This window comes from Marasmius oreades, chromosome 3, assembly GCF_018924745.1.
Source record: "Marasmius oreades isolate 03SP1 chromosome 3, whole genome shotgun sequence".
Taxonomy (NCBI): Eukaryota; Fungi; Basidiomycota; class Agaricomycetes; order Agaricales; family Marasmiaceae; genus Marasmius; species Marasmius oreades.
The window spans coordinates 156,062-182,496 of NC_057325.1; the positions used below are offsets into that span (position 1 = coordinate 156,062).

A 26,435-nucleotide genomic window follows, 5' to 3' on the forward strand; every position below is an offset into this window, starting at 1 on the left:
CGTTGAAGTTGAAAAAAGTAGATAGAAGTGAGAAACCTCTTGAGCTGCATATTATAGGTCGGAGAGGTAGGATCTGCCAAACGCCGATACCCACCTGATGATGATATTGCCGCCATGATTGATGTATCGAAGAGGGTTTCCAAGTCCACTGACACATGACTTTCCTAATATCACAGAATAGACAGATTGAACGTTCCCACCGCGCTCTGACTTCCAAATGCCGATTCATTCTTGTCTGATTTCGGTGGATAATTTAAGGGCGTGGTAGAATGGTGCGCGAATCTTCACTTCGTAATCTGAAATAGAAGGAGTACAAGGGATCACTATACGAAGAACAAGGCCGCGCTGATCATATCTGAGGCGTACCGCTTGTTGCCGCGAAAGTCTGAGCTGAACGCTTGCAGTGGAGGCGGATTGTTCAATATCATTTGTTTCCCCGTTCAAGGTAACGTTCCCACCAAGTGTTGAAATGGAGTGATTGGATACCAAGATCGGAGCTAGGGAAGCCAACGTCCATCAATCTCCATGTACATGCCAATCACAAAATTAAAAAGGAAAACTACAGAGGCGACATTTAGCGCTTTAGCTCCCACCTTTGTCTGATTCATGTTGGGTCGCGTCTGGGTTTCTATCTGTTTTTGAATTAAGGTGGCAGGTTGATATCAAGAGAGCACGCTCCAAGGGGTTGATCAGTGACCGCTAATAGTCTAATGCTCTAACCTACGGAATCCTCAAAGGCATGTGTTAGTGGAAGGTGATCAAAGATGGTTTCCACAACTCACCGAGCCGTCTCCTAGATGAAATGCCAATCTTTGTCGTGCGCATCGATACCCATCTACTGCACCGCCAAAAATAAAGATTGATGTACGTTTTCGTGAACAAAATGTGAGAGGTGAGGAAGAAACCAAAAAAATCCGTCGACGCGTCGTTCGACATGTGACAGCCTGGGAATTCTGCTTTACGGCAATCTCCGCCACGTAATTTCATATCCGAAAAAGCCGACCGTCTAGCCGGTAAACGGGAAATCGTAAAGGTTTATGTAAATGGTCCTGATTAAATAGAAATAATGGTACTTCTTCGATAGCTGAGGCTGGAAATTGCCATTACCATTCTATCAAAACAATTTCATGCTGTAACCTCCACGGTCGATAGGTAGATAGATGGATTGACTGAAAGCCTGTACATTTCTAGTACGGGTGCAGTTCCATTATCAGATATACTTCCCGAATGTCATTACGGATACTCACGTCGTGCTAAGAGTCCGACTAGGATATTGAACGCACGATATCCGGCCTACCCTGCGGGTGAACCAAAGCAGGCGAGGCCCCGGCGTAGTCATCCTGAGAATGCAATGTACAGATGCCCTTATGACAGTGCGCGGCACCAGTGGTAACCAAGCGGTACCTCCTCCATTTCTACCGATTCCAGTACTGTGGCCGGGAAACTCCCCTAGCAGTAGCAGCATATCCTCGGAATGGCGGAGTATGCCCACGGAGCGGGTGAGTCGTCGCCGTTATATTATCCGGACCAACGTTCGCTTGGTAGTTACCGTGCAGCCGAATTACCGAGTCACGGCTAGCCTTCACTCCAACTCACGGTTTCCTCTACGCTACCACCATGATACACATCTAGCTACTCAGTAGAGTTTCAATGAATGTTTAATACTGGTATCCACAGACTTGAGTGCTGAAAAACATCCTTCGTGAAGAAAGACAAAATAAAGGAAGAAAAATTACAAATAGTTATATTTCGGAAATACTCAAGCCTCGTCGTTGTTTATAGCGATGGACACACTTTATTTTACTGATATTTTTGATTTTTGCGTCCCAATTTGACCTTTAGCAGTCTACCGCATTCCTAGCACTAATCCTGTACTAGAGCCGAGTCTGACAGATACTGACAATGCCTCTAATGATCATAAATAAAAGAAGGCCCGATCGGAATTTGAAGTAATAAAAGTGCAATGAGTCCGGACCGGTCCTCTCCCTTGGCGGAATTCCTTAGACCTGATCATATTCAGGTTGGGGATAGATCCTTCAGCTTGGCTCCCAGCTGGCCAAGGTTGAAACGTTGAAACGTTGAAACGTTGAAACGCCCACACACGCCAAGGTTAGGAACCACTCGGATGTTAAGAAAAAACACATGGCACTCAATTGATGACGTATATACTGGAAAGCGGAACATTAATGCAATGCGACCTACGATCTTTGAATACAGATGAATCTCCTATAATGCATACCCCTTGGTTGGGTCCAAAACGTATGCATTTTTAGAGAGTATGCATTTCTAGAATATTTTTTTTATCACTTTTAGGGTCACTGTAATGGGTTCAAAAGAGCTTAAACTGTATTGTAGACCTTCTATTAGTAGAAAAAGACTATTTTCGAACAAAATAATGTGTGGTCTCTGTGCAGTCTGAGATTGGAAAGCCTCCGGACGTGTTTTATGGCCAAAAGATGAAAGTAATCCAAAACTCTGATTTTTGGGGGCATGTTGGGTGTAAATGGTACTGTAGAGACAAATTTACGAATGATTTACTCTATGGTAACTATACACACTAAGGGGGGTATGCATTTTTGGAGGTGAATTTAGCCCATAAGGATCGGTTTTTGAGCCAAAAATGTATGCATTATGCGAAATCAGAAAGGTATGCAATTTCACCCGCAAACCGAGTCGGTGAAGCCGAAAATCAATGCATTTTTGGAAAGTATGCATTATCGGACATATGCATTATAGGGGATTCATCTGTACTGTATATACACTTCCGAGGCCTTTGAAAGAAAAGCGAAAAGATGCCCGCGAATAACGAAAGGGAAAGTCTCCCCGTCCTGGGTAATGGGGTCAAACGGTATTGGCAGTTTGATAAAGGGAGTGCAACGCAGCTGGGACGATATGGATGATGGCAAGAAAAAGAGAACAATAACGTAAAAATTACATTTAAACGTTAAGAAATTGAAAGATAGAAGGGAAATATGTAGAACAAGTTATAAACGATGGATGATCATGGTGACGGAGGGTGCGGGAAATACGAGCCAAAAGGGTGGTGGCTGGGTGGGCGAAGCTACAGATTTTGCGTTTCGAGGGGTCGTGATCCACATTCAAAGGTTGTCGTCCTCCGACCTTCTCTCGGTCGCACGTTTACCAGTCGGCTCCCTGTGTTGTTTGTCGAAAGATTAGTAGGTGTATATGAAGGAAGTGCAGGAGAGTTAATGAGGGGTGCGGCTTACACAAGGAGATGGGCATTGTTCCTAACGGTCATCGAGTCAGCTATGGTGAATCAAGGTAAGAATAGAACTAGACTGACCGCTGGCTCTGGGATAGGTGCTGGCGAGGCCGTGACTTGCAGAACCATCATGAATGCAACGACGGTAGAGTATAAGAGAGAAGAGAATTGCATTGTGATTGTCTGGGAACAAGGTTCAACTTGGTGGGTGATTTGTTGAAAAATTGTTGTCTGGATTATGGGTTTATGAACGATTCCGTACCCTGGGACTTCCCACGATCTAAGTTATGTTCCGTGGACCTTTGGATCCTGTGATTATAGCTGTGAATAATGATGTAATGGTTGCACACGCCGGAAAGGTCTTTGGAATGCAAGTGAAGATTTTCAAGTTCTCAAATAGGTATAGTTTTCCCAATTGTTCAGTTCATGAAAGACGATCGGGGTCTTCAGGGCTATCTACCAGTCACTGGCAGTATCTACCTCGTTCCTGTTGAGCTCTAATCCCAGGTACGCGGAGGGTGGGACGTCTATCCTTCCGATCCATTCAACGTGAACGTGTTCATATCCGGGTCACTGGAGGTTGACGTGAGGTTCAAGGAGAGAATGATCCCCTCAATCCTTATCAGCGACTTGTGCTGCATGTAAAGTAATCCTTCGCTTAAACCCCCGCCAAAAGGAACAAGACCATGTCGCACACTCCACCATATGTTGCATCCCATGAGTTCCTCTCGCCCACAACGCCTCAAGTGACGCCTGAGCCAGCTTGGCTTTGTAGACCGATGAAGTCGCGAGATAGGGCCGCTAAAAGCACGCGAATATGTCTCCATTCGAATGGGGCGTAGGTAGTTTGGGGGTATGATTAGGAAGTGGCGAGATCAGAATGGTGATTTGAGTCGTACCCTCAGCCTGGAAATTCAAATCAAGATTTCAAATTTCGCCGCCGGAACTACGGAAGTTGAGTATCCGGACCGAAGGCAACTTTGCAACAGCCACCGGATGAACGTGGCGATTTTCAAAGTCGATATTTCATCCGCTTTCGTAGTCTCGGGTAACATTTTAAAGGGGTCTCCTCTGAGACACGCCGGGGTAGCAAGTGATAGCACACTGGCAGAGGAGTCGGCTAGTACGGGCAAGCGATTTGAACACGATAAAAATGAAGGCTGGAGTTCTGTTGCCTCCTTCACCAAAAAAGAAAAAGACCACAAGAGCACCTACACACCTACATCGGGGGTTTTTGTGGGTTTTTTTTTGTTCCTTGATCATATGTTTTATTACGCAGGTGCGACGAACGATTCTCGAATGACCGAGCTTCCGAGACATGCTGTGATTCCCACACCTGAACCCACAGTAACCCCCTGCGCCATCAGTGAAGCCAAATATGATTATAAATTGCGCCAGGTACTTACTATCGTGATTCGTCTGTCATGCGGTACGCCTAATGAGGCCAAAATCATTTTAATGCGGGGTCATGTGGTGGAAGGTGGAAGGCCTGAGCGTGAGCGCTTGAGCCTTTGTATGCCCGATGATTGACCTTAATGTCTGTATATCTCGGGTCGACCGCATACAAAATATAACGAATAGGTCCAACATGGAGCTGGATCGGAACAGCAGATGCTCGCATGGCGTCAGAAAAATGGCAACGGCTCGATCACCATCATTGTCGAATATCCGTCGTGAGTGAATCAAAGAAGTGACGGTAGATAACGAAGGCAGGACATCGTAATGATATGTCAATGATAGGGCCTCGCCATGGCAATGAGTCACTGAAGGGCTTGCTGTCGTTGATCCTCATGGATTTGGTATGGAAGTTTCTTGTAGTTCAGGAGAAGTCTGTGGCTTTATCCGTCAGGATTATCTCCAGACTCACATTACAGTACGGATGGGGGGCAGATATCCAATCGACAAATCTGCCCTAGACGCGGCCGGTTTCAGTTCGTAGAAGTGAATCATCCGAGGGTTGGCATCAAGGACGCTCTTGTCCTGCATACTTGGGTATTTTGTGAAATGACAAAGGGATTAGAAAAACAATAATCAATCACTGAGCGCGCCCTGTTTCAATGCTCCTCGGCCATTCCCGAAGTCCCAGTTTCAAGAGGACATACAGCTCCGCGTCGACCAACTTACGTCGTGTTTTGGGATAGCACTGGGCTGAAAATCGATGCAGGTATCATGATTGTGATAAGACACATCACTCTGAATACATAAGTCACGGAGCTTGATGGATTCGGCTGTACCGTTATTCCTTCCAGACGGCTGCCCGACAAAATCCGAGGACATGTTATTTCCCGAAAGTCATCCTCCGTCTCGACTCTCAGGCTATACAACTGAAGCTCGGCGGCATTACAGCAGTTTTCTCCCACACCTCGAAACCACCTCCGAGCACAGCACCCCAATCCGACCCCCTGACCAGCTACAGACCTCCTTCCATTCCTCACTTTCTTCTCCATATGTCATATTCATAAACCAAAGGAACCCCACGACTGTGAAATCAGCAACACTCGGGTCGTCCCCGCCCATAATATAAGGGCTTGTCTGCTTTCCGTAGGCTTCACCTAGCGAATCGAAGCTCGCCCGGGCCGTCTTCCATGCGGCACTTTCCTCCTCTGGAGACAAGGTCGAACCCATAATCTCGTCTCCATAAACTCTCCTCTGTCCAGCTATAAACTCGGGAGTGAAGAACTTCTCGTTTAACTTGGGGCGCATCACGGGGGACATGGGAAGCATGCTTTTAAACATCGTTTCTGCGAACATGTTTTGAAGGATACGTGTCCCGGGAGGCATTACTTTGGGAGTGTCAGGGTAGGTTCCGTCGAGGTATTCGATGATTCTTAAAGAGTCTGATACAACCTGCCCAGTTTCAGAGTCTTGAATGATAGGGATGGTGTATTTTGGCGTTCCGTCCTTTGGGTTGGTGCGGGTTGGCGGCGCTCCGATAGATTTAGCGGTGGATTCGATCTTGTCGAGGTTGATCTCAATGATTTTGTACGGGAGCTTCTTGTAGTTGAGTGTCAATCTATCGGGTTGAATTTTAGTACTACGACCTCTGATGGGCCGATTGAGAAACCTGTAACTCCGAGGGACTTACATTACTCTACGCGTGAATGGCGAGACTCCCAAGGACGTGTCGGGGAAGAGCGTTGGTCCATCGTCGTATAAGGTGATCATTGTTTGGGTTGCGAGAGAGGGCTTCGCTTGCCGAAAGCTCAGTTATAGTGATGATGAGAACGAATCCCGGACCGGCCGTGCCGTGGTGGCTCGGATCACGAAATGATGTTCTCGCGCTCAAGTATTGGCAGATGCCGCCTGTTCCGCCAGACAATTCACACTTATCAAGTAGAATATGTATATCAGTATTAATTCCACAGTCAACGAGAAATACCCCAAAGATTGGCATGATTTTGGCCTAATTTTATCTGGATGGGGGTCAGAGATTTCAAAAAAAATTTGCCCCCATTCTATCCGGAAGCGGGTCAGGCATCTGGTCCTATTGGTCCTGCCAGAACTAAGTGACGGGTATAATTGAGAGCAAATCAGTGAGCGGTAAATGGCGGTAAGTGACTACTATTAAGTGATGGTAAGTGATGCGGTAAGTGAAGGTAAGATAGACAGCGCGGACCCTGAGTCAGCGGGATCTGCTGGAATCACAGAAGAGGCCACAGTGATGCACCGACCACTGACGAACTTTGATATCATCAGTCGGTGTTGGCAGCTTGGCGTCCCTGGCCGCCCACTGGCAACGTGCTAATTCTTCTGCCCCACTTCTTGGCGAAATTGAAAAAAACCAGAATGAGTTGAACTTGGCGCTAGAGTGCGTACCAACAAGATTGTCACATTATTCTCCAAGATCAAAGCCAATATTGTACTTTCCCTAGCATCCCGTATCATGGCGTTTGTATTTAACTCTCGCTGCCTACCGCAAGTCCAACACCACATTTCCAATCACCTGTGCAACTACTTATGGCCAGCAAGACCACAGCAGAAGCTGCAACAGCCCAGTAAGTGATTTTCTATCTCCCCCGTCAGCCTCGGACTTAGTCTTCTTCGTTACCAGCTACCTTCAGTTCGATACCCAATGGTCAAGTCTAGGTACAATCTCACGGGATTTCCCGGTCGCCCATCTGACTTTCACCCAACGTAGCTCTATTGTACTACGACTATATTTTGACTCTCCCGATGGAGGTCGAATACATGTGGAGAGCCAAATTTCGCCCATCAACCGTGTTGTATATCTTTTGCCGGTACGCACTGTTGGCGAACGTGCTCTACCTTCTCGCTATCGCGAAGCGGCTTGTTGAAAGGGTGAGTTTTCTTGATACATGAGACCATCCCCGATGCTGACCTTCCTCTCGGGTAGTTTGGATTTGTGCTGGTGGAAGACAGTAATGGCTCATCCCCTAGAATCTACAGTTGTGACACATGGTACAAGATCATCGGAGCACTCAGCGTTCTCGGTCGCGCTGCTGTCATTAGTGAGTTCTGCCCGCTCGTTCTCTTACATAAAAACCCGAGATATAAATATATAACCTTCCCATAGTAACCTTCTCCGCCCGAACATACGCGATCTTCAATCGCAACCGCTGGATTTTGGTGTATTTTTCGATCATTGGATTGATATGCATTGTGCTGGACATTGTAGGTCTTCGATATTTCAATGATTACTCATACGGACTCACTGAAACGCAGAGCTCCCTGTTGACAGATGCATGTACCGGGTCTGAAGTGCGCAGGAAGGTCGAGTATCCCGATGTGAGCATTTCCGTTTCCCACATCATTCCCTCTGCACCCTTATGGCCTCATTGCTATTCCCGCAGTGGTAAGAGACTCGATTCTCCCCTGAAGCTAGTGGGCTGACCTATGATGGAAGTAAACACCCTTCTGTCCATCTTGATGGTCGTATTCGAGTACTCATCCGCGATCTTGACTATATTCCGGAGTATCCAGGCCTTTAGAGTGGGTGGTCCATGGAGAAACCAGAAATCCGGATTTCTATACCTCATTTTTGAACAAGGTAAGTGGGTGGAGTGCAAGTTGTATCTACAGAAAACGCTCACGGGGGCCACTTTTTCCCAGGTGTCTTCTATTTCAGGTACGAATTTGATGACTTCAAATCATATTACTTACTCATGCACGCCTTAATGCCCTTTCAACAGTGTGGTATCATTGTTCACCACAGGCGCACTGGTGTTAAACTTTGTTAGTAATTCCACATATTCGAGTTGTCCTCTTTGTGAACTGATAAAAAATCTACTTACTGCCTCTGAATACACATTCATCAGCGTGCACAGGTAAGTATCGGTACCGTATACACTATCTGACACAAGTCGTTAATTAAACGGTGCGGCCAAACAGGCCGGGAGCTTCTATCAGCGTTTTTTGGACAGCCTCATACTACCGTAAGATTCTATCTAGAATATCGAACATTATTAGATGTGTACTGATGACTCGTTGAATTCTTCAATCAGGCTCTCTGGACTCCTCACAGCTCGTTTCCTTCTCCACCTGCGACGGTGGGAAAGTAAACATTCCCACTCTGCTACGACGAACGGCGCTTCGATGATTGGACAGCAGAGTACGATGGGAGGGTTCCGTGCCGCTCCGGGGGTGTTGTCGACTATTATAGAGGACTTTGGTGAGGATCCGGTGGCTTTGGCAAGAGCGGAGGGTAGTCAGAACTTCAACTAAAGGATGTAGAAATACTCAAAGAGAGCCGTTCCGGAAAAAACCGTGATGTGGTTTAACGAACGCAAATTGTTTATTATTTATGTCAAGAGGTAGATACTAGCTAGCAGCTATTTATATTTATTCCGTAAACTTGCGAGGCTTACCAGCTGGTAACGCGGATTTGACGCGGATAGTACGCAAGACAACGAGAAAGTTCGCGAAAGTATTTACGGTCAAGCTCTAAGTATGGGAGGGACGGAGTTGGAAATCTTCATCGAGCATAACTTCCTGACGTTTCATTCGTTTGAACGGGGTACCATGAATTTACTGAGGCGTGGGAGCGGTCAGCGGACCGTTGCGCGATTTTACAGCCATGCCAGTCAGTGGCTGTGTTGCTTCCTTGCATTTCCATTCTTATGTAAGAAGAAAACACGCCGACTCCGTTCATTTCAACTATCGCGATCCATCAGTGCTTCAGCACTGCTCACCATCGTCTTTCCAACTCGTTGATTCCCATAACCCCCTTCGATACATGGGGTCGCGTTATAACCCCAACTCGCAATATGGACCTCAACCTGGACATGCATTTCCACCCAGACAAGATATGTCTCTTATAGGGAGCGAAATGAGGATTTATATGACAGAAATGATAAACTTCCAGAATGAAATACGCAGGCTCAAGTTGTAAGTGTTTCTCCCCGTGCTTTTTTCAATCTTTCCTTTACTAAATTCTTGTGTTTCTTTGTTTTTTCTTCATCAGCGAAATCGACGGACTCAAAGCCTGGAAAGAACGAGAAATGGCCGGGATACCCACCGAATGGCTACCTCCATCACTTCAACCCGCACTTCTACCTCCACCCCCATCAGCGCCAGAACCAGATCAGATGACTGCAGTTGATGAAATAGCTAGACCAGCTTGGAGGACAGTGCAAAAGAAGCCAGCGAAGAAGTCTAACAAGCAAATGCAGCAGCAGAGGACGATTAGTCGTGGTCCTGCTTCACCACCGCCACCAGCAGCTACACCACCACCGAGAGCATTTGACATCTCTTCGTGGGCGCAGTGGAAACGTTAGTTTTCTTTTCTTTCATGTTCTTTTTTGTTGGCTTCCATTTGAACGTTTCCTTTCTTTGTTTCCCTTTTCTATAGCTAACCCAGTGTACTCGCCTGCTCCGTTGAGAGCTACATCTGTATTACCGTTACCTGGAGGAGGGGCAGCTGGAGTGGGAGGACCAAGAGCTGGGTTGTTTGGTACGCTTTTTTTTTGTTTTTTCCGATGGTACAATGATAGGTATTGACGATCTCATTATCGGAATACGTTCGTATAGGCCCACCATCGCCTGGTCCCGGATAGGAGAACGACGACGTATTTTCCATCTCATATTTCACTTTCTCATCTATCACCAATCTACCATCCATCTACGCAATCGCTCGCACTTCTATCGTTCTGTACATCTACACCGCACTTCCCATGCCATCTAGAGCTTCTCATCATCAGATTCAATCTCTGTATAGTATCACCGTATCAACATTTTTCATCTATCTTGTTCTGTTTTTCGCCTCGTGTTGTTTCAATCAATCGTTCACATTTGTATTTATGTTTATCATCGCATCGTTACATACATATCCATATCTCAACTTGTCACTTCGTGTTAACTAGGAAGGTCCTTCGTACAGATAATCAACTGTTATTATCTTTTCTCTTTATTCAGAACACCAACGCAGTAAGGAAAACGAAAACGTAAAAACGCGCGGATTCCAACAGCTGTTTCCACTCGATACACGTATCGGACATTCTCTGCAGGAGGTAGAGTTATATTATAATGAGGTTAATAACGGCCTATGATATATGATACCTAACGATCATGAAGTACAAAGCTGAAACAGGAAATACGAACTTTCAACTCTACGAGCGCTTAGCGCTCAGTACTCGGTGGGGGGCCAAATTTAAATGCACCGCCTACGCACGACCTATCCAAACGAACATCCCCACAACCCATCCCTCATCCCTCGGATTCAAAGCGCTACTATTATTTGAACAGAACGTTAGCAAACGAGGGTTCCCATCCATCAAAGGTTTACAAAAGCTTACTCTTAACCCTCTGACAGGTAAAAACAACAACAAAAAACCGGGAACCCCTTGCTTCGCATCTTCTAGGCGTAAGATATGAATGCTGTTCTCCATATCTAGAAGACCACGGACGGATGTGTGCTTCCAAGAAAGAAGAATCATTCGCAGGTCGGTTGGTTGTTCACGTGACCTCGCCGGGAGAAACATTCATGGGCGAAAATGAATTATCGAAGAGGCCAGCGTTGTGTTGTTGAGGTATCTAGAGGAAGAGGAGAGTCAGTATAAACTATAAGGAAAAAAAGAAAAAAAAAGAAAAGAAGGAAAAAGCAACGAAGAACAATTTCAGAAGTGCACGGTATTTGGCTATGTGCTTATGCCGTTCGTCAATGCTTTTCTAAAGCTACGACTGGGGCGGCAACGGAAGATCATCACAAAGAAGGGGGGGAGAGGGGAGGGGAGCAAGCAAGTGGATGAGTCATGGATCATGGACGTACAGAAATGGGGTGAATTCGAAAGGCCAGACAGTAGTTGTCGTTGTCAGATCCCTTTCTCTTCCTCCGGCGATTATCGACTCCACCGATACGGTACCGGTAGAGTACAGCCCCCTCCTGAGTCCCCTCCCTCAATCGCATTTACGACAGCCCTTCACATCAGGTTACGAGTTGCCAATCTGAGAAATAAAAGATAATTGAGATGGGATAAGGGTAAAACTTGACCACAACTTCGAGAAACGTACACATTCAAATGGGAATTTGTATTGTCAAGGTGTATCGGTATCGGTATCGGTATCGGTACACAGCCTTGATTCTTGAACACAGAAGACGGAGTGATGATGATTCATGAGAAGCAGTTACCGCGGAACGTCATTAAGAGCCCAATCGACGGATAACGAGTGAACTTGGACTCTAGTCGCAGTATTCGTTAAACGCATGCCATGGTCATGGCAACGATCTAATAAACTCCTATGTAGACGATAAACTGAATGGTTGGTCGTATACGAAAAGAACGATTTACCGAGAAATGCATACCTCGTTTTCCGAAGATGATGTCCAGCCTTGCTGCTTTCTGCTTTCTGCATTCTTCATACAGCCCACAACTGTCGCCATATACATTTAATTAAAGAAGCTGCTGCAGTTTTTTCCCCGCAGTATTCGCTACACGTGCCATGTCTTCGATCTAGTAGACGGGAAGCGGGGGACGAGTTGGTGAGGAAAGTTTGTCAATTGGGCGTTTATGAAAGAACAATAAAAAACCGACAAACGTGTAACCCTGCCCCCCTGCTCTTCAATCAACGACGATGCCCAGCATTTGTGCTGTCATCGTAACACTCTCACAGCTGTCGCCATACATACACGCACGTGATCGGCAAATGATTTCGAATCATGTCCTTAAAGCGTACGTATCTTAGCGTAATTTTGGTAGAGCGAATAAAAGAGGCCTCACCTAGCAACGTATGTACTGCGTTGACCTTGAAACTACTGTATGATAAACGCCATCCGAGGTAAAAACTACAGCCCTTAATGTCTGGTGAGAAAAAAACCATTAGAAGCATGTAGGATTGACGAAAAGATACCTGACAACAAATTTTCCTTCTCTTCCTTCCTTCCGCGGACGGCCATGCTGAAACTCGGTAGAGCCCCTAAACGAGATGTGTTTCGATCGAGCTTGTTGGTCAAATACACCGCTACGCGGTAATTGTTAGACAGATCACCTCTCCCCCCCCCCTAACTATTCCCTCGGATTCGAAACGCTGAATGTCATTTCTACAGACCGTCAGTAAATGGGAGTTTGCAGCCATCAAAGGTTTGCAAAACTTACCATTATGTTGGTAGGGGTAGGTAAAGCAAAAGAACCCCAACTCGCGTCTTCTGTTTGACAACCATTTCGCCTTTGTATTCTCGAAGGACCGTTGTCGGATGCTGTTCTGCAAGCACGGACGCGTGCTTCAAGGAAGAATTGTTGGTTTCGCTGGTCGGTTTTCACGTGACTTTGTTGAATAAATTTGTGGAACCAGGCGGGTCAGCAATAGTTTTGAGGTATCTAGAGGAAGAAGAGCGTTAAGCAACACCACAAGAGAAATTGAACACCCAAAATAAAACAAAGAGGAAAAAGGTGAAATATCAGAAATGCACGGTGTTTGGCTATGTGCTTATGCCGTTCGTCAGCGCGTTTGGGCTACGACTGGGGCGGCAACAGAAGATCATCACAGAGAGCGGGGGGTGGGGGAAGCAAGAAGGGCGGTGGACGTACAGAGTAGAGGTCATTTCCGAAAGGCCCAGAGTCGGCGTTCGACAGAACTCCTTCTTCGGCATACCGTCACCGCGCAGCTTTCCTTCCTCCATGAATCTAGTAATCGCATTTACGACAGGCTCCACATCAGATTAATCTGAGAGAATAATTGAGATGGGTGACTTGACGATAGCTTCGAGAAACGTACATTGGGCAGCAGCATGGACACGGCACACGACGGACAACGAATGAACTTGACTCTAGTTGATACCCTTTCAAGAGAACAACCCAGTACTCGTTACGCATTCCCTACCAACAATCTGATGTTTCGAAGTAGACGGGAAGCTGAAACAAGTTGTGGAGGATGGTAATGGTTGGCGGTATACGAAAAAACGATAAATGACAAACGCGTACCTCGTTTTTTACACGATGATGGCTAGCATTGCTGCCTTACTGTACCGTACAGCCCACAGCCTCCACCATGCATGCTCTTGACCCAAGATGGAACATTTCCAAGAGAACTACGCAGTACGCGTGCCATATCAACGATCTGATGCAACGAGTTGTGAGAATGGTTGGCCGTACGCGTTAACGACAAAATCACGCGTACTTTGTTTTCCAACACCAATATCCAGCATTGCTGCGTTCATGGTACAACATAAAGACGACATTATTTTCGACCTAGCAGTATATGTACTTGAAGCTGGCGGTTGAAGCGCAAAACTACCGTAACCTCGAGTGAGAAACAAACAGAGGCATGCAAGGATTTGATAGAGATCATACCCGACAACAAACTTCCATTCATCCTTTTCTGAGTTTGTTGCGGGCGGCGATGCTGAAATTCTGCCATACATTTGTTGAGGAAGAAAAATGGGAGCCAAGGAATTTCCCACGGTTCATTCTCTTTTCGGGTGCGCTGCACGTGCGTGATACTCAAATGCCAAGCACTTGACACTCTAACTTGGCCCGAACTTCCATGCTTCTCAACTTTTACCTTGACATAAATCCAATGAATGAAGGGTTCGCTAGTGGCTGGCGCTTCGGAGAACTGCATTCAGTTCGGGCCCATGAATGACGAGTAAGCGCCTCATGCTGATTGCGTTTACTTATTCTTTACTTGGGTATACAAGTTCATTCTCGCTGCCAGTGAACAAGTTTTCTTTCCTGAAGGCTCAAATGGTTTCGAGAGCTTTCTTCAACGCCGACGCGATGTTCACCGCTTTAACTCCTCAACAAGTACTAAGGCTAGTAACGTCTCTAGTTTTTGTTGCGAAGGGATTGAACTTGGACACTCACAGGGTGTCTTGTTTCCTTTGCTGGTTGGTTTTGCCTTCAGGATCTCCCGTTGTAAGTCTCTGTCGCTACATTCTGGCCGTTTCAGAACTACAACTACAGTGCCCAGTGTGCTTGGCCTTTTACCTCGAGACTTCCATAGCCCCGATCAGGTTGGACCACTGAACAGAACTCGCGGAGCTCCAGCTTTCGACCTCCGAGAAAAACTTGAGCGGATCTGATTCGAGCGATCGATTCCAGTTGTAGGGCATCCGCTACGCCACCCTGAATATGAATTTACGTTGTTAAATCCGTGTATAGGTGGAGTATTTTTTCACTCTACTCCTTGTATCATGCGGTATTCATGTTCTGTACGCAGGTTCCTACTCTCTTCCGTCATCCTCCGTTTAGTCGTATACGTAACCGACTCCAACAGTCTGGTTCTTTATAGAATTCCCTTTCAATAGGCATGAAGATGCCGGAATCATCTTCAACTCTGAGGATTGTATGCCAATAATTAAAGGCAGCCTCGGTAGAACGACATTTCAACCCTAGGTGCAATAACCCTACATTTGGACGCCACTGTTAAGGCGAGCTTTGACAGAATTCAATTCAAGAAGTACATATATCAATGGGCAGTAAAATGGTTGGGTTACCAAAGGACCTCGACCGGAGCAGAAAGAACCTCGCCCCAATGTCGTCGTTGATCCCTTTGTCTATCCTGGGTTTCAAACCGCCCACACTACCTCCTACTACGTGCTTAGGAGACGCTCTCGCTCAACACCTCTCAGAATTAACGACGATCCATAATTTCCTCGACTGCCTTCCATCTACCCCAGAACCTGCCATCTTCTCGCCTGATTCATCCAAGACTCCGTTAACCCACGTCGACCTTCGTTCCTTCCTATCCACATTCACATTACCCTCCCCCTACCATCTATCACACACCGACAGAGTCGCTATCCTTCTCCCTAACGGTCCCGAAAATGCCGTTGCCTTACTCTGCATAGCAGCCTACCACACATGTGCACCTATGAATGCCAGCTGTACAGCCGCAGAACTCAGAGAGGATATCGTCCGGTTGGGCGTCAAAGCGGTTCTCACGACGAGAGAGTTGGAACGGCGGTTTGGGCTGAGGTCCATTGCTGATGAGCTTGACTGTAGTGTGTTCTACGTTGATGCGCGTCGGTCTGGACCTGTCGGGTTATTCGACCTCGGGGTGTCATCGGAGGAAGAGAAGGTTCGAGCGGGACCTTCTTCGCCATCACTATCACGGTCGTCGTCTTTGTCGTCGTCATCGACTGGATTAAACGAGCTGGACGATACGTGTTTGGTGCTATGCACATCTGGCACGAGCGGGAAAAAGAAGGTCGTCCCGTACACTTTAAAGTGTCTCATTGTCGGTAGCTGGGCTGTCGTGCAATCTTGGGATTTGAAACCTTCGGATGTGAATCGTATGTTTGGCCTTTTTTCTTTATTTGGCGATCATCATTCATTTTTATCCGAGACTGACTCCCCGTTTTTTTGTATTGCAGTTAATATGATGCCACTATTTCACGTTGGAGGTATCGTCAGGAATCTGTTGGCTCCTGTGTTTTCGGGTGGATCGACCATCGTATGTCCTGGCTTTGATGCTGTTGCGTTTTGGTCGATATCGTCCAAGCTTCGAGCTACCTGGTACGTTCAGGAATTATCTGAATGAATTCAATTTCCGGTTTTTTTTTAAAATTTCAATTAGGTATTACGCGGCACCGACAATTCACAACGCGATTCTATCTTCCCAACCCAACGACATCGTACCATCTAGAGATTTAAGTATCCGGATGATCTGCAATGCTGCCGGCGGCCTACTTCCATCACTAGCTTTAGAACTCAAAGATCGTTTTTCGGGTGCGGTTGTACTACCTTCCTATGGAATGACAGAGTACGCTACCCTTTTTTTTAATTTCCAAAATCCCTCAATTCAATTCCGTATTCCATTTAGATGCATGCCTATAGCCTCCCCACCCACCACCTACCAACTAGACCGTACAGGATGCTCTGGGATCCCTTGCGGTCCCCATATCTCGATTCGAGATCCACGGGATCTGGAACGGGAGTTACAAACAGGTGCTCATGGTGCCGTTTCGGTTCGTGGGTTCCCGACGTTTTCTGGTTACGAAACCTCGCCGGACCCCGGTGTAGGGTTAGACACGTCAATCTTCACAAGCGAGGGTTGGTTTGACACGGGAGATGTTGGGTATCTTGATAAGGATGGGTATCTGTTTATTACTGGCAGGTCAAAGGAGATTATTAATAAGGGTGGTGAGGTTATTTCGCCGTTTGAGGTTGAGGAAGCTGTTAGTATAGCTGGGAAAGGGATTCTAAAGGTTAGTCGGTCCGTTTTATGGGTGGCGCTTATTTATTTATTTATTTTTATAGGCGACGTTGGCTTTTTCGGTTGAACACGATGTTCTTCAAGAGGCTGTTGGTTTGGTGGTCGTACATGCGGATAATCAAGCTCGACTCAGTTTACGGCAGTTACACAGTCTCATCAAGGATTCTTTACATCCTTCCAAGTGGCCATTCGTACTTGTCTACATGGATGATGTGCCAAAAAACAGGTATGTTTTGATGCAAGTTATAGACCTTTATCTCTTAAAAACAAGGAATCTGTAGCGCCGGAAAACCTCAACGTATAAACCTCGCCAAGAGGCTAAGCCTCGGCTGCTTTTCTGATAACGTACCTGCCATTCGACGACATTTCGAAGCTGAGATACCGACGACACCCACAGGAATTTCTGAAAGCATTCCGTGCAGGCCAGTCTATATCGACCGTTCTGCTATTCATAGTATGGTTTCCGAAATCGAGGGAGTTTCTGAAGCAGCAATTCGCTTTGACTCGGATGGAATACCCGAAGCCTTCTTATCCATTGACGCCAGCTCCAAAGTCGAACGTACCTCCATCATTTCTTCCCTATCCACTCTCCCTGGTTACGCCCTTCCACAGATCCGTCTATCCCGCCGCTCTTTCCCCCGAACATCAGATGGATCAATCGATTTTTCGTTGTTGGAGAAAGACGAGCTATCACAGGTTAGCTCAAATATGTCCGACACCTCTCTTCTCGTACGCGACATCATTGCCGAACTGCTCAGTATCGAACCCACAAAAATCACACTCGAATCCGACTTTTTCCTCCTCGGAGGGACTTCTCTCCTTTTGGGAAAACTATCCTATCAACTCCGGAAACGTACCGGGGTGGATGTAGGGATTACGTCGTTGTTTACCAATAGTACGATCGCTGGGATTACTTCTCTCATCAGTGATGAGGGGAAGAGCACTTCGGAGGAGTTTGATAGCCGGTCTGCAACTCTCCGCGCCTCTACGGCTTTAGATCATTTAGAAAAATCCCCTCGAACGTCTCGTCAGTCGTCAGTCTTTGGAGAATTCACATCATCAACCAAGAGGAGGGGGCAAAACCATCCTTTCGTTCTAATTGTTCAATCGTTACCTTTCATATTTTTTTATCCACTTAAAGCCGCTCTGACATGTGAGTTTCCGTAGTCGGTTTTTCGATGATGGTGTTTTGATTGAGTTTTTTTTTACTTGATAGGGACGGTGTTTCTATTCATACTGGCAGCGTTTGCACCTATGATTGATCGCGAGTTCTGGGTAAGAATCGGCGGTTTGCTGTTTGCTATGATGGCTTCTCGCGTTATAATGCGTATCGTGGCCCCGGTCGTGGCGATTATTTTCAAATGGATTGTCATAGGGCGGTATAAACCAGGAGTATACCCGATGTATGTTTCCCTTTTTGTCTTTGTTCATACTTGACGAGTCCTAAAAAGGTGGTCGAATTATTATCTCCGGTGGTGGATAGTCAATCAAGCTTTGATGTACGTATTACTCGTTATTTTTTGACGCGATTCCGAGAGACTGACGATGTACTACTTTTAGGACAGCCGGTCGGGGAATTTTCAGTTTCAACTCTCACCTCGAAATCCTCTACTACCGGCTTTTAGGCGCAAAAATCGGTTGGGGTGTCAGTATCGACGAGCGAGCTGAGCTAGGGGAGTTTGACCTCCTCACGTTTGGAGATGGATGCAAGATTGACCATGCACTCGTCCGAGGATTCTCTGTTGAGCGTGACGGGCTCTTTCGTCTTGCACCTATCGTTATTGGCCCCAATGCGTGTATCAACACGATGACCCATATAGCGCCTGGCTCGATAATTGCTGAAAAATCAGTTTACGGTCCTCAGTCCTCTACCGTCGAAGGACCATCACCACCCGAATTCGCTGCGTACAATCGCGCGGCCATCGCATCACCGCATTGGGCATTACAGGTCTTTGTCGCCTGGCCAATCTTCGTGATTGTTAATTTCGTAGCTTGTTCGTTTTACGATCCCTCCCTCTCAATTGTTCCCCACTAACAGTTAATTTCAGTACTTCCATGGTTCGTAATGCTATGGCTGATGTTTGAAGAAACTTTCCGCTTCTTCGAAGGCGAAAGGACTCTCATCTCTGTCATGTTCTGGTTTGCGAACCCCACTCGGGTTGGGTTTCATGTTGTAGCCAAGGCAGTCAGATCCGTCATTGTCCCTTTGGTTCATTTGGTGTTGGGACTCGTCGTCAAGCGGATCTTTGGGTTCAACACCGAGTGTCGTGGGACACCGTCTCAGATGTTTTTACTTCGACGGTTTATCAGCTCGAAATTGTTGTCGCAGCAAAAGCTTAGACAAGCATTTGCGATTCTCGGGTCGCACTATGAAGTTGTTTCGGTTAGTAGTTATACTTTTTGCCTTCGAAAGGGGTACTTATACTCGTTTCTAGATGGTCTACCGTGCTATGGGAGCCAAGATTGGACGTCGAGTGTACTGGCCAGGAACTGGGATTAACTGTATGGACCCTGAGCTATTGGAGATTGGAGATGACGTAAGAATTATTCCCCGTTGTTAGAAGGAGAAATTAACGCGTTACGAATAGGTCGTTTTCGGTTCTCGTTCGGAGATCTTCACCAGCGATGGCATTGGTTCAGAGAAGATTATCATTGGGAGAGGAGGTCAGCTATCCATTATCTTATGCTCACAAAATGCATCTCTTACGCACCTGTTCACAGCTATGATTGCCGATCGTGTCGTGCTACTACCCGGTACACGTGTGGGTGAAGGAACTGTCATGGGTTCTGGTACGCTGGGCACTCGCAACGGGTACTACTGTGATGGCTCGATGTGGATGGGAAGCAGTGAGTACCATATCTCGTTATATAAACTTTATCTGACCCGTTAATACCTGTGTAGAGAATGGCAAACCCCTTTGTCTGAAGACCGGAAATCCCTCAGGAAAATCAGGCAGTCACATCATTAGTCCCTTCGGGCGAGCATTCTACGAAGGCAAAGCACCATATTACGTCTTCCCATACCCTCTCCTCGTCTTCATAAACATAGTGGTTGTATCCACTTGTGCAATATTTTGGTCAGCCCCAGCCATAACTAGCGCACAAGTTATGCGGGTCCTCTTCACATATGCACCTTCCCTACCGATTTTTATTCCCACCTGGTACCAATTGGCGATCGTATATCCTGTTATTGCTGGGATATACGTCGTGGTTTTACATCTCCAAGCGCTACTCGCTTTTGCCTGGGTCATTCTGATGAAGTGGGCTCTGGTAGGCCGTCGGCGTGTGGGGCAGTACGATTGGGATTTAGATCCTTATTGTCAACGATGGAAACTTCATCTGGTGCTCTCTCGTGTTGTCAATAAAGCTTTCAAGGGCGGGCTGTTGACGCCTATCTCGGGTACTGCGTTCATCGTGTGGTATTACAGAGCGATGGGTGCGACTATTGGGAGGAATTGTTCGATATTTACCAGTGGTCATCTGGGTTTGATGACGGAACCTGATCTCGTCGAGGTGAGCTATTTTGCTTTTCTTCTTGACGATAAAACCAAGTCTTCTGACGAGGTTTTGCTTTATTCAGCTTGGGAATGATGTATCACTCGATAATTGTTCCGTTGTGGCGCATGTCAATTCTAGAGGCCACTTTGCACTGAATCATCTCAAGATCGGGAATGGGTAAGTGTTTGGACCATATCGGTTTTGTCGCAACCATGGCCACTGACGAATAAATATGTTGTTTTGTCAGTTGTGCCCTGCGAAGCGGATCGAGGTTACTTTCTGGAGCGTCCATGGAGGACCGAAGCCTTCTATGTGAACATACACTCTTAACGTCGGGAGAGGTTGCTGTGGCTGGCACTGCATATACCGGATGGCCTGGGCACATCGCATGACGTACTACAAGATAGTTGTTGGGAGAAGGTGCGATACGCTTTTGTTCTTCGCAATAAATACGAGGCTTACCATTCTTCTTGGTCTATTCTAGTAGCTCCCTAGCGGGTTAAATAAGCGCCAGAAGACTAGTGCAAGCACCACCCACATACTCGAGGAAAATAGGCACAGTAAGGCTGTCATTCAGTGTAAAATGGGTGAAGGTGCAACTTACTTCTGAAGAGCGTGTTGCGTGGCGGGTTATAAGTAGAATTACTCGTATAGATAGAAGTTCAGAAGATAGACTAAAAGAAATAAACAATGACAATATAAATGCGTCGGATGTCGGTCGGTGACGCCACACAAGCGAGCCGGGAAATTACCAAAAGCGGAAATAAACGGGGTTTCCGACTGCCTAAGTAGGGTTGTCAGCGATAACACCAATATTACCACCACTCGAGCCACTCCATTGTACTCGATATTCGACCGAATATCAGCCGTTAAGATCTTTACATGCTTAGGGCGATATTTCGCGTCTGTGGCTGTGGAGTACAGCCAGGGCTACTTCCGAACGAAATTTCGGTGGGCAACGTTTCGCTTGCGAAGTATACTATCAACAGCTTTCGGAATATGCCAACCAGGCCTCTACGGGACATCGGAACTAGGGCTGTTTCAGGCCCGGAAAATATCTCGAAAAGTCGAACAATCGTCGTGGTCTTTTGTTCACCAAACACGGATGTGGCAGGGTGCCACTTCCAGCACGGCTTGAGGCCTGAGCGCCAGTATAAAGCTCGCCATTGAGTCAAGCGTGCCACTTGAACCTTGCTCATCTTATCCTCCCTACGACCATGGACACCGTCATCGCAAATCAGCAAAATCATAGCAGGCGCTTTCCGCCGGAAATTGAAATCATGTTTCTCCTCGCACGAAAGAAAGACCGCGAATTCTTAGCTAAATGTTCCCTCGTCTGTTCCGAGTGGCATTTCATCGCTCGACAATACCTATTCTCTTCCATCCTCGTCCGTTCATCTCAAATCCAGGACCTCGTTGATCTCGCCGAACGTTACCCCGAAAATAGCCTCGTTGATCGCCTAGTCATATTGAGAATATCCAGCGAATCATATCGCCCAATGCGGGAACGGCAAGGACCATGGTATATCTCACCAGACAATGGGCTTTGTGCAAAAACCTTCCAATCCGTGACATCCCTGTCCATCGTCAACGTCATGTTTCGGCACATCTGGGATCTAATCGACGTCGTTTGTCAGTTTTCCGCCCTCGAAAAGCTTTTCATTCGATATTGGCTCCCGTCCTCGAGCAGAGACCCTTTTCGATCTACTGACCAGTCTCCTGCAATCGCCCCAATTCCGGTTGAGAGGTTTCCGAAGGGACTGAAGGCCGTCTCCCTTGACGTTGGGAGAAATCTCAGTCTTTTCTACACCCTGTTGATTGGACTGACCCCACAGGTAGATGCGTACGAGATATGGGCTATCGGAGGCGTCGATTTACCGTGCTTGCAGGAATGCATTTTCACAGCCGGACAGAGGGGACCGGATGGCCAGAAGTGGGAGCTTGACTTCGCGGATCCACATTTGAGATCGGGAGAAAGTCTCATACATTATCTCAACCTCCCCAGAGACAACAACAAGATCTCCAGGCTTCGTTTGGGAGGGTTTTTGTCGTGGAATGGGGCTACTAGTTTGTTTAACTCGTTTCGATCTTATCCGGTCGAGGAACTGGGGAGGTTGGAGTCTATTTCCCTTCCGCAGGTCCGGTTGAAGGTGCCGGAATACCGAGAAGATTTGGTTGCGTTGGATCGTGCATTAGATTCCCCGTATTTTTCTCAGTTGAAGGAAGTACGATTCTCTGTCCTACCCGACCACTCGGACGTGATAGGATCTGTCCGTGCGTTTTCTAAACTGGTAAAGCATCACTGCCAAAGGAAGCGGCTTTTCAAGCCGCGTGTGACCAAGTTAGATGGTCGCTGATATATCCCTATGCTCCGTATGAGTATCGGTGCTGTGTTTGAAACTTTGTATCATGCTATTAGCATTATTAGAGCATCATAGAACATGTATGGTACTTAAACGCGTCAAAAAATCAAGTGAATTTTTTGTGCGGATTTTTTCCCCGCAGAGTCAAAACAGTGTCACGCAGTTGGAGACATTCGTCGCAAAGTCAGTTTTGTGAGATTTTGTGCGGATTTTTTCCCCGCAGAGTCAAAATGGTGTCGCACAGTTGGGGACGTTCGTCGCAAAGTCGGCTTTGTGAGATCCGCACAATCACAATTTCCGATTTCAATCGCACAATCGAAAAAAATCTCACCGCACAGTCCGGATTGTGCGTTTTCTCCGCAAAGTTGCGATTATTTTCGTCACACATTGAAATTCATATTTTGACGGTCCGGCTATTATTACCCGGTCAAGCCGGTCAGCTTTTCTGCTTCGGCACTCTCTTCGGCAGTCACGAGTAGCAGTGACGTACCCAGAACAACGTGTCCGGCAGACCGACGATCGGCGAGCGGCAGACCACTACGTGCTGTAAATAGCTGACAACAACACTGGTCCTAACACATTTCTTCATCCCCTTCATTGTATTGTACATTGTACTGATTATCTTTGGTTATCTTCTTTGTTTACCAGTTGTTTATTTGTTTAACTACAGCTTTAGTTTATTTGGTTACCTTGGGTTACATTCTTTTAGTAGATTGTCGCTCGTTCTCATACTTTAGTCTATCTTGAAATACCAGTGGTCATCTCAGTTCTCTCAAGTAGTTCTTTCTTTCTTGTGTGTGGTCAGCATTTCATGATGCTGCCCCCACAGTAGTGATAAAGATCAAGGATAGTAAGATATAATGGCCATGAAGTTTAATATGAGCTTTTCACACATTCCAACTTTGGAATAAGACTAGATGAAGGATAAGCACATTGTTTCACTGGGGTCTTCACCCAGCTTAACCTCCCTATAATCAACCCCCCCTTCTGAGTCCTTACTTATTTCTGCCTTAATTTTATCAGTACCAGTCCCTTTTACATATACCCCAGTCACAATCTTCCTCAAGCCTGTCACACTGCATTGAGGAACACTTGTTAATATTTGGCTGATTTATGTCAGGAGATAGTAGAATAATCAGTAAGTACTCAAATTATTGCTATTCATTAGAAGACATTAACTGACAGCACCCAGAAATTACAAGACTATACCTGAGGCAAGATTAATTTTTGAAGCAATCAGTCACAGGGAGATATGTGAGTGTGGAGGAAAATTGCTACTAAATATTCTAACTATGGTATTCTGTAGAAGGTAACTGTTTCTCTCTCCCTCTTCTCTTTCTTTCTTGTTTCTTTCAAAGGGTGTATCTATAAGTATGTAAGGCTAAGTAAGAATACAGCAATTGTCAGTATGTAGCTTGAAAATACCATTATCGTGTACCCCAAAGAGAATTTTACCTGTACTTGAATATCCTCTCTCTCGGAAACTCAGGTGAGTGTTATGTCATCACAGAAAACTTGACCGGGTAATAATAGCCGGCAAATAGCCGGATCGTCAAAACCTGAATTTCAATGTGCGACGAAAATAATCGCAACTTTGCGGAGAAAACGCACAATCCGGACTGTGCGGTGAGATATTTTTCGATTGTGCGATTGAAATCGGAAATTGTGATTGTGCGGATCTCACAAAGTTGACTTTGTGACGAATATCCCCAACTGCGCGATACCATTTTGACTCTGCGGGGAAAAAATCCGCACAAAAAATTCACTTGATTTTTTGACGCGTTTAAGTACCATAAACATGATTAATGGATATGCACCTTCTACTGCGATTTCAATGCATGATGGTCGTGGGCCGATTTGACCGCGCATTCGGTGATACTGTAAAGCTTCTTGTACTAGATACTCAATGACCGAAACAACATCTTTAATGAGAACCAATCAGAATGGTGAAGACGAGAAGCAAGGAATATTTGTACTTACCATCAGAAGATCGCTGGTGTTGCATGCATTCAAGTTGATCGATTCAAATCTCAACTCCGATGTCTGTGCCATCCCAAGATGTCGTGAATAAATATAAATCTCGAAGAACTCAATATAGTACCCTTACTATATTTCATTATCTCAGAATGTACATCTCATTATCTGAAAAAAAATGCTCTCAGTGTCTCGAAGAATAAGTCTGGTTGTCTCAAATATACTTGCCTAGTGATAAATCGCAATCACATCAATCAAAGCTCAATCTCTACTGAGCTGAGAATGAGATGGAGATTTATGATGTATTTGAGTCAATGAGACATGCTGTACCCTTTTTTTGAAGATCAGGTTCGAATTGATTTCTATTGAGTAGCTTTTGATCTTTTGGATCTAAGGAAGACTTGAAATTCGTGTTAAGAATGGTTTGAAGATCTGATATCCGATGTTATCGATGACTGCAAGAAAGACAGTCGTTCGCAATCGTAATGTGACCCTATATATCATTGTAAACGTCCTCAGGGCTAAAGAGGAATTATTGGCCAGGTGGTTGCCCGCAGATGGGAAGTTGAACTTGTGATGAGCCTTCGGGTTCAAGTTGATCTCATTTTTGCAGAGAACCAGCCTTTCGAGCGATGAGCGGCGCAACATCGTAGCCTGCGTTTGAGGATGGTTTCCTGGTTCAGTCGGTCAAAAACTAGCGTTTCTTAGGTGTTGGGCAAATAAAGCGGTGAAAACTTACGCAGGCGGGACCTGTACCAGAACACCCTAGATGCCAGCAGCGGCGAGAAGGTGGCAGAGTTGCTTTCAGAACGAAACCAAACACGTGGTCTTTGATCACCTGGCCTGTTCTGATAGCACAGCATTTGATCATGCCTCTTACTTCCATCCTCGAAGTTCCTCGCCGTTGTAAACGGCGAGTGTTTGGTTTGTCATTTTGGTATCCTGAATCGTTTTTAAATCTCAACGAGGAGAACCGAGCCACAAACGACATAGCAATGCTACGGACAGTGCTTGTCGTTGTGCTTACGATGTGCCGATGCTATAGGCGGTGTTTGTTGTCTTTGTTCATCTAAAAAACGCTCAAATTCATTCTTTTACGCGATAGATACCCAGAAACTTTGCACTGTCACGACTGTATAGAATACAGCCAACTGATTGTACTTTCCAGATAACATTCAAGCTTGAAGCGATGGAAACACTCAATCCTCGATGACTGTGAATTCTTCCGGCCAGCACAACGCCATATAAACCACCCGCCAACGTCGATCTCAAATACGCAGGCTTAACGTCCATTCGGAGCTGTCTCGTCGGGACATAATTTTGAGAAAAGGGTCATGTGACAACTTCAGGTAAGCCCTAAGAGTTGTTTCGGATTCCTCCGTGTGTGCTCGAGTTTCAGCTGTAAAGGAACATCGCCCACAGATACCAAAACATCCTTTCTTTGTGTTGCCGATAGGTCTTGTCCTGTCCCCTTTCACTTTCTTCCACTTGCACCACTAAAGCTAACCGGAAAAACAGTAACATGCCATGTCCCATCGGACGCTACCTCTTCTTAACAACCGGCTCCTCACATCGAATGTTTGCGACCGAGAAGAAAGACATTCGTATTCTGGCTCATGCGAAATGCAGGCAGCACCTTACGCACCCAGTGGGCCTCCAACGCCGGGAATTTTCTGTTCGGGACAGTGTATTACTCTTGTGTCGAGTGTGTAGCGTGCTACTGGTTGGTTGGTGCTCGTTAGTGTGTTCAAGCGATTTGACTTTCTTTA

The 26,435-nt window shown here is 46.2% G+C and overlaps 5 protein-coding genes across 5 annotated transcripts; 4 read left to right on the forward strand and 1 right to left on the reverse strand.

Annotated features, from left to right (window-relative positions):
- Positions 1 to 5,563: 5,563 nt before the first annotated feature.
- Positions 5,564 to 6,388, reverse strand: E1B28_005369 (uncharacterized protein; the record flags this gene model as incomplete). Its single annotated transcript, XM_043149927.1, has 2 exons — positions 5,564 to 6,266; positions 6,309 to 6,388. 2 exons carry the CDS (start codon positions 6,386 to 6,388, stop codon positions 5,564 to 5,566), a joined length of 783 nt encoding a protein of 260 aa, XP_043011011.1.
- Positions 6,389 to 7,180: 792 nt separating this feature from the next.
- E1B28_005370 (uncharacterized protein) lies at positions 7,181 to 8,905 on the forward strand (the record flags this gene model as incomplete). The annotated part of the gene is made up of 12 exons (XM_043149928.1): positions 7,181 to 7,218; positions 7,275 to 7,309; positions 7,362 to 7,522; positions 7,578 to 7,692; positions 7,758 to 7,855; positions 7,907 to 8,036; positions 8,088 to 8,231; positions 8,294 to 8,309; positions 8,374 to 8,416; positions 8,500 to 8,508; positions 8,573 to 8,616; positions 8,686 to 8,905. 12 exons carry the CDS (start codon positions 7,181 to 7,183, stop codon positions 8,903 to 8,905), a joined length of 1,053 nt encoding a protein of 350 aa, XP_043011012.1.
- A 392-nt stretch (positions 8,906 to 9,297) lies between these two features.
- Positions 9,298 to 10,559, forward strand: E1B28_005371 (uncharacterized protein). Its single transcript, XM_043149929.1, has 4 exons — positions 9,298 to 9,568; positions 9,645 to 9,952; positions 10,032 to 10,133; positions 10,211 to 10,559. The coding sequence occupies exons 1-4, from the start codon at positions 9,417 to 9,419 to the stop codon at positions 10,234 to 10,236; spliced, it is 588 nt and encodes a 195-aa protein (XP_043011013.1). The 5' UTR covers positions 9,298 to 9,416; the 3' UTR covers positions 10,237 to 10,559.
- A 4,526-nt stretch (positions 10,560 to 15,085) lies between these two features.
- E1B28_005372 (putative NRPS-like protein biosynthetic cluster) lies at positions 15,086 to 20,721 on the forward strand (the record flags this gene model as incomplete). Its single annotated transcript, XM_043149930.1, has 15 exons — positions 15,086 to 16,131; positions 16,193 to 16,378; positions 16,439 to 16,823; positions 16,876 to 17,057; positions 17,113 to 17,984; positions 18,048 to 18,234; positions 18,283 to 18,330; positions 18,392 to 18,825; positions 18,880 to 19,214; positions 19,267 to 19,368; positions 19,420 to 19,495; positions 19,553 to 19,678; positions 19,734 to 20,344; positions 20,412 to 20,506; positions 20,577 to 20,721. 15 exons carry the CDS (start codon positions 15,086 to 15,088, stop codon positions 20,719 to 20,721), a joined length of 4,830 nt encoding a protein of 1,609 aa, XP_043011014.1.
- Positions 20,722 to 21,546: 825 nt separating this feature from the next.
- Positions 21,547 to 22,686, forward strand: E1B28_005373 (uncharacterized protein; the record flags this gene model as incomplete). The annotated part of the gene is made up of 1 exon (XM_043149931.1): positions 21,547 to 22,686. The coding sequence occupies one exon, from the start codon at positions 21,547 to 21,549 to the stop codon at positions 22,684 to 22,686; it is 1,140 nt and encodes a 379-aa protein (XP_043011015.1).
- Between the last annotated feature and the right edge of the window lie 3,749 nt (positions 22,687 to 26,435).